Source organism: Ornithodoros turicata, chromosome 1 (assembly GCF_037126465.1).
Source record: "Ornithodoros turicata isolate Travis chromosome 1, ASM3712646v1, whole genome shotgun sequence".
Lineage (NCBI taxonomy): Eukaryota > Metazoa > Arthropoda > Arachnida > Ixodida > Argasidae > Ornithodoros > Ornithodoros turicata.
Window position 1 is genome coordinate 26,001,577 of NC_088201.1, and position 7,352 is coordinate 26,008,928.

General features: G+C 49.6%; 1 protein-coding gene across 1 annotated transcript; it reads right to left on the bottom strand.

Annotated features, from left to right (window-relative positions):
- Positions 1-1,691: 1,691 nt before the first annotated feature.
- Positions 1,692-7,020, bottom strand: LOC135377709 (uncharacterized). Its single transcript, XM_064610322.1, has one exon. It carries the CDS (start codon positions 6,642-6,644, stop codon positions 4,737-4,739), a length of 1,908 nt encoding a protein of 635 aa, XP_064466392.1. The 5' UTR covers positions 6,645-7,020; the 3' UTR covers positions 1,692-4,736.
- Positions 7,021-7,352: the final 332 nt, after the last annotated feature.

Here is a 7,352-nt window from a genome sequence, read left to right on the forward strand (position 1 = left end):
GTGGCCGGGGACCCACTGTAGGATCACCCAGTGCCCCTTTTCCCCCAGAGTCGGAGCAGCGTGAGGATACTCAGTACCACCGGGGCCAAAGAGCCGCGAATGCCCATGCTTCTTACACGGTGCACCCAGGAGCAAAGATGGTAGTCCACTTTAGGTACAGCAATAGGGCATACAGCTCCGCAAAGGTCGACGAAGCACGATGTGACAGGCGAAACCCATATCATATCTACTCGTCCGGTATGACAAAGCCTCTGTATTTGTATCTATCATTTCCGAAGTAGGCTGCTTAAGAACCGGAACGGGGACCTGGCTCTTCGGCCCCATGAGGACAGGAATGTGTGTCGAAAGGAATGGGCTCGGCAGTGTCCACGGTGCCACTGAAGGGGCGGTCAGGACAACAGTAAAGACAGCGATGCGGCCCGTCGTCGCTTGAACACATGTCGGGAGTTTACTACTTCCGCCTACGTAGCTTTTGTACCAGAGGGATTGCACCAGTGGTGAGCGAGCAACCGTAAATAGTGTCGGATGGTTTCTCTTCGGCGGAGAATATCAGATCTCCGACGACGGCGATCACCATCCGCGTCTCAGCGCTGCGCGGAACACCAAGGCACGTCCGCAGGCTGCGTTCCAGTGCACACCAAAGCTTGTGTTGAGACGTGGGTGACAGACCGTGCAATACGGGCAAGCTGTATAACATGGAGCCACGAACCAGTGTTTTGTGGAGCAGAAGAAGATCGCGCTTAGTGCAACCCCAGCGCATACCGGCAAAGTGACGAATCACATTTCCCCAGCGCTGGGCCTTGAGATGATGAAGGCAATGTGCAAAGTGCACTGGACGCCGTCGACAACTTCTTGAACGTGGGAATGGATATATCCACCGAAAAAAGCGCCATCCTTCCTTTTACCCGAAGAGAGATGCGTAGGTTCCAACTCCGGGTCGCCGACTGCCCCCTCCGACAAGTCACACTCTTAGAAATGAAATTCACCTGATAGCACGCTCCTCGCCAACCATAATCTCGAATGATACCGTTATCTGCCATGATTTGTTGAAAACAGGAGGCGTACGCCTTTTTTGTGACAATTATTAACCGCATAAGTGTCACAAAAAAGGCGGACGCCTCCGTTTTTCAACTAATCAAGGCAGATAACGATATCATTCGAGATGAAGGTTGGCTAGGAGTGTGGCTTCAGTGCATCGCAAGGCTTCCTTTTTCTTTTCGAAGTTCCATTCGGAGTTGACAAAAACAGCATATCTTTCAAAGTAGCACAGAAGTAATTTTTAGCACCCTGTTTTCTTCCTATACAACTGTTGAGTAGGCCAATAAAATGCACCATGAGAAGTAACAACAACAACATATATATTGTGATGATGAAGTGGGGAGGTTTTCCACTCTAGGAGTGGAACGCTACCCCATAGCTAGGGGTCTAATATAAGTGGTGACAATGATCAGTGATGACGATGAGAGATGACGGGAATGATCGAAGTGGCGATGACGATGCTGGACGTGATCGTGGTGGTGGGAGTGTCCGAGGGCGCTGCTGGGGTCATAGTGAGTCCTTTAGGCCTAGCTGTCGCCTCAAAGAAGTCAACCACGTGACGTAGGGCCGCCCTGGAGTCGGCCGCGAGTAATGCACACCACAGAGTCATAATTATCGCATGTAGACTTTCTTCACACACACACACGCACATACTGAGTTAAACACTCTTTAATACTTGCGTTTTACGTTCCATTTCAACGTTCAGGACCAAAACCGCGGACACCTTGCCATACTGCGTCCCGCCGATGCAAGACCGCGACTCTCACTTTCTTCCGTTCAATGTCCAACGTTCAACAGCCCTTTAAACCCAAACAACTTCGCTGGCGCTCTAGCGTATCCGATGTCATCTATAGGCGCTTCAACATACAACTGGATCTCTCTCGCGTATGGGAAGAAACTAAAAACGACTACACTCGGCCATTCTGAAAGATTTAACGTCCCCGTTAAATTGCCACACGTAACTATCCTCAGTTAAATGGTAAATACGCGAATAGGAAAAGGTTATATAAAACTATAGGTAGGTTATATAAAGGCTATATCCCTTTGTACGGGAAATCTTTAACACACACACACAACTATAGTTTAAAAGTCTCCAAATCTTGCTGGAAGTCGTCTTGTTCGTCTGGGGCGGTGCTCCCTGTCTTCTGCGGATGCTTCTGGGATTAGTTGCTCAGGGGCTGATGCTGGTCCCGCTGATCCTTCATCATCATCATCAGAGTCATCATCGAGCTGATGGGAGGATCTAGTTGTCATGGACCACCCCTTTAACTGTGACACATGGGCAGTCGTTCGGAAATGACTCGACTTGCCTATCGCTGAAACTCTGTATGTGTCAGATGGGAGGACTTCAGTTACAACCAAGGGGCCTCGAAACTTTGGCTGCGTCTTGGTTGACTGTCCTGTGTGGCGCGGAGCAGTCCGCATGAAAAAGATCTCGCCAACGATCTCGAACTTCATATTGATGGGCCGGGTAATGCCGCTTGTCATAGGCCATCTTCATTTTCTGTTGTTCGTGAATCAGCCGCTCTCGGACTGCTGCTTGAATCTCTTTGGGATCTTGCCATTCCTTGCAGTCGTCTCCAGAAAGACGTTGTAATGCAAGAGCGTAGAAATCAGGCTTATAACCATGCAGTACTTCGAACGGTGTTCTACCTGTCGTCTTGCTAACGGCGTTGTTTAGGTAGCTCTCGCACTCCTTGATTCGCTCGTCCCAGTCTCTCTGCTCAGGATCCCGCATGGACGAAGCAATCACAGGTAGCACAGTTCGATTAACTCGCTCAACTTGCCCGTTAGCTTGCGGACGTCGCGTAGAAGTAAGGACGTGCCTTATGGTCCTTTCCATGCAAAACTCCTCGAAAGCTTTCGATGTAAAGCACGACCCTCGATCAGTTATTAGGGTCTTTGATAGTCCCCGCTAGTCTAGGATATATTCCTCCATACATCGTAGTACACATTTCGTTGAGGTATTCCTGACAGGGAGGAGTCGCACAAACTTAGTTAAGTTGTCGATCATGACAAGTAGGTATTCGTTTCGGCGCTTACTCGTCACAAAGGGACCTAGGTGGTCCGCATGCACAGTCTCAAAGGTTCTTGAGCCTGGCGAGATTGGGTTAAGTAGACCTTGGATTGGATTGGATTGGAAAAGAAAGAAAAATATGGAGGGGTTAAGTAGACCTTCCGTTCTTCCTCCTGGTACCTTGTTAGCGATGCACTCAAAACATCTTGAGATGTGCCTTCTTACGTAAGCACGTATTCGAGGAAACCAAAACCTTTCCTTGATCTTAGCCACTGTCTTGTCTACCGAAAAGTGCCCCATTAAGTCATGACATCGTACAACAACGGCTTTGCGTAGAGACTTGGGAAGCACGAAGCGGTTGTGTTGTTTGCCATTTATGACGATGACCTTCAACAGCTTACCATCCACTGTAATGTAGTCTTTCACACGAGTTGACTCTTCTTTGGTCCAGTTGCTACGGGGCCTCTCGAGAATTTCCAATAACTCGCGCAGTTCACAATCTCCCCGTTGTAGGGCAAGGATCTGATCTTCCATGCTGTATGTCAAACATACTTCGAAACAGTCCTCGAGAACATTGTCTAGCGTGTCCGAAGGCTCTTCGACCGGCTCGCGACTCAGTGAATCAACGTGCTGCATATCAGTCCCCGGTCGATGTCGGACAGTGAAATCGTACTCCTGTATCAGATCACTCCAACGTGCGATTTGAGGTTTCTGTGTTTTGTTGGCATTCATGTATACGAGAGCCTGGCAGTCCGTGACGACTGTAAAGTGTATGCCGAGAAGCAGTGGCCTCAGGCGGTCAACGCTCCAAACTATTGCCATCAACTCCAGTTTTGACGAGTGATATTTACTCTCGGCTTCTGTCGTTCTTTTGCTTACACAATAGACAAGGTGCCACTTTTCATCGCTCTTTTGCAGTAGCATTCCTGCCAGCCCTTTTGCTGACGCGTCCGTGTGCAACTCGGTCTCTGCAGTCGGATCGTAGAGCTTTAGCAACGGCTTCTGTGTAAGTTTTGACTCCAGCTCTTGGAAACTGCGTTCTTGCTCAAGGCCCCAGACGTAAGGAGCTCCTTTCTTCGTAAGCTGCGTCAGTGGCTCGGCAATAGTTGCATAGTGTTCTATGAACCTCCTGAAGAAACTCGTAAGTCCCAAGAATCGCCTCACCTCGTGGACGTCCTTCGGAGCTGGAAACTGGGTGATAGCCTTAACCTTCAGATCTCCTGGCATAACCATCCCTTTACTGATGCGAAATCCCAGGTACTCAATGCTTTCCATAGCGAACGCACACTTACTTAGTCGCAGAGTTAATCTTGCTTCCTTAAAGGCTTGTAGAACCTTAGTTAACCTATCGATCAGATCACACCATGATGTAGCAGGAATCATTAAGTCATCTAGGTAACACACAAGCCACTGGTCCTCTCAAAGGCCCAAGCACCTTGTTCATGAGACGTTGGAAAACGGACGGAGCGTTTGTCAAACCGAACATCATTCGTTCAAATTGTCCTGTCTCGTCTGGCGTTATGAAAGCGGACTTCTGTTTGGCGTCCTCAGACAAAGGGACCTGTAGGTACCCATGAGCCAGGTCGAGTACGGTATAGTGCGACGCGCAAGCCAGCCCCTCCAACTGATCATCCAAGTTCGGCAGTGGGTATTTCTCTCGTACAGTTTGCGCATTCAAGCGTCAGTAGTCCACCACCAGGCGCTGTTCACCATTTTTCTTGCCAATCAGCAAGACCGGGCTTGCATATGGTGAATGGGTCTCAGTCACGATACCCAGCCTCTTCCACTCAGTCACAATCTTCCGGATCATCTCCCTCTCGATCGCACTTGCCCTGTATGGTCTTACGGCCACCGGTGTGCTACCAGGGATCTCTTCGATTTTCATCTCCAGCACATTCGTGCAACCGAGCTCCTCTGGAATCATCGCAAAACACTGGCGATACTCATTCAGAAGGTCAACCAGTTCTGCTTTTTGTTGTTCGTCTACTATTGGTCCAACCTTCACCTCTCCGAGATCTATCAATCTCCGCTCAGTCACCAGAAGCGTGTCGCTCGCACTGGTGCCCTCTTCCGCAGGGTTAAAGTCTGTGCAGGGGCTCTCCCCTGAATCGCCACTCTGATCAGGCTCAAAGAGTACCGCTTTTCCCATGCGCTGACCTCTTCTGATCTTAGTGCCTCCTCTTTCGGTACATACGACAGGAACTTTTATCTCACCTTGCTGCATATCGATGAAGTATTCCTCTCCACACTGCCTGTACGACACTTCACCACTCAGATTCTCGTCTGCTGTCAACGTAATCCAGTTCACAGTACCTTCTTGCAAAAGCTCATCTTTTTTCGCTTTCAGCCGCAGTTGAGTATTTACCTGGTCAGGCTCCAAATGTGAAAACGGACAGTCGTCTCTGTGCCAGAAACGCAATACTCCCCCAATGCGCGCGTAGGTTATATATGGGAGTTCCGTGAACGTGCGACCCACAAGCAAGTCCACTGTTTGGGCTTGATCTGGTACCACAAGGACAGAAACATTCTTGCCCACAACTCCATCGATTTCCAGATCTGCGGTACACTTTCCAATTGTTCTTGTCGCTGGAACAGCGCTATTCCCAAAACCATAAAGGGGCGCTGCCTCAAGCTGGACCTCGGCGCCGCAACATTCTGCAGCAGATTTGCGTAGGAGACAGCCGGAGCTGCCAGTGTCGATCATTCCCACGAGGTTCGCTTTCCCATTCCAACGCACTTTTTTGAGGAGGACCTGTGGTTGCTGGACATCTTCCGATGGCTTTCCCACAACGTTGGTCTCATTTCTCTTAACGAAGTCTGAACAGTGACGCTGAGTGTGACCAGTTTTTCCGCATCTAAGGCACAAAAGTGCACGTTTGGGCCTTGAACAGTCTCGGGCGACATGTCCGTACTCGTTACAGTTGTAGCACTTCGGATCCCCCTCCTCGTTTCTTAGTGGAGGACGCAAGTCCTTTCCCGTTGAGACGACTCGACCTCCGGATTGAGGTTGCACGTCTTTCCCGTCTTTCGCCTCTGCGCTACGTAATTCATTGTCTTGCGTCGGCTTCTTGAGGACAGCGCCAAACCTTTCATCTCGCTCTCGCTCTACCCGTTCAAACTCTTGAATGTCGTGCAATAAATCGTCCTCATCGTCGTGAACACGTGCCATCAGCGGACTGCATAACTGCCTCGATCGCAATCCCACCAGTACTTGTTCTCTGGTAATGCAAAAATCCAGATTTGCTTCCGTGCACAATCGAATCTTGGCATGAAAGTAAGCCACTGTGCTTTCATTCCGCTGCTGGACTCTCTCTTTCATGCGCCTGAACTTCTCTGCTGCGTTAGCTTGACTTATGAAAGTCCTCGTGAAGCGTTCTTCGAATTCCTTCCATGACGTCATCTTGCTCCTTCGGCTGCGGTACCAGTCCAGCGCAGCTCCATTCAAATGGGACTTTGCTGTTTCGAGCTGAAATTCTTCTGGCCATTTATGTAAAGCCGCCGTACTCCTTAAGTTTTCAATCCAGTCGCGGGCTAACGATGAGTCGCCTTCCCCGTTGAAGTCTTTGATTCCCTTGCTTAAGTCCGGCATGACTTGAATACTTGACACAGGTAGCTGGCGGGTCAGCTGTCCGTTCTCGTAGTAGTTCCATGATTAGCTTATCTTTCTCCAAAACCATGCGCAGAAGTTCCGCCGTTGGAACCTCCGAGACCTCACTTTCCTTGTTGCCGTCTGCCATGTTTCCGTACTGCGTAGTTGGCTTTAGGCTTCGCTCTCTTCGCACATTTCTTTCGTCGTCACAGTCCAAGACGGATCTTTATCCCACTTCTGAAGTTGTAGACTTTCTTCACACACACACACACATACTGAGTTAAACACTCTTTAATACTTGCGTTTTACGTTCCATTTCAACGTTCAGGACCAAAACCGCGGACACCTTGCCATACCGCGTCCCGCCGATGCAAGACCGCGACTCTCACTTTCTTCCGTTCAATGTCCAACGTTCAACAGCCCTTTAAACCCAAACAACTTCGCTGGCGCTCTAGCGTATCCGATGTCATCTATAGGCGCTTCAACATACAACTGGATCTCTCTCGCGTATGGGAAGAAACTAAAAACGACTACACGCAGAAACTGAATTTAAAGTACGCCGCAAAAAGCGACTGTGCGCAACGGTGGTGGAGAGCAGTACGAGCCTGTGATCTGCCTGCGACCTCGCGCTGACGCTACAGAGTCTGCGCTCGCTGATTGGTTCAGAGAAATATTGTCTGCTACTCGGCTGTTCGGGGCTCCGAAAAA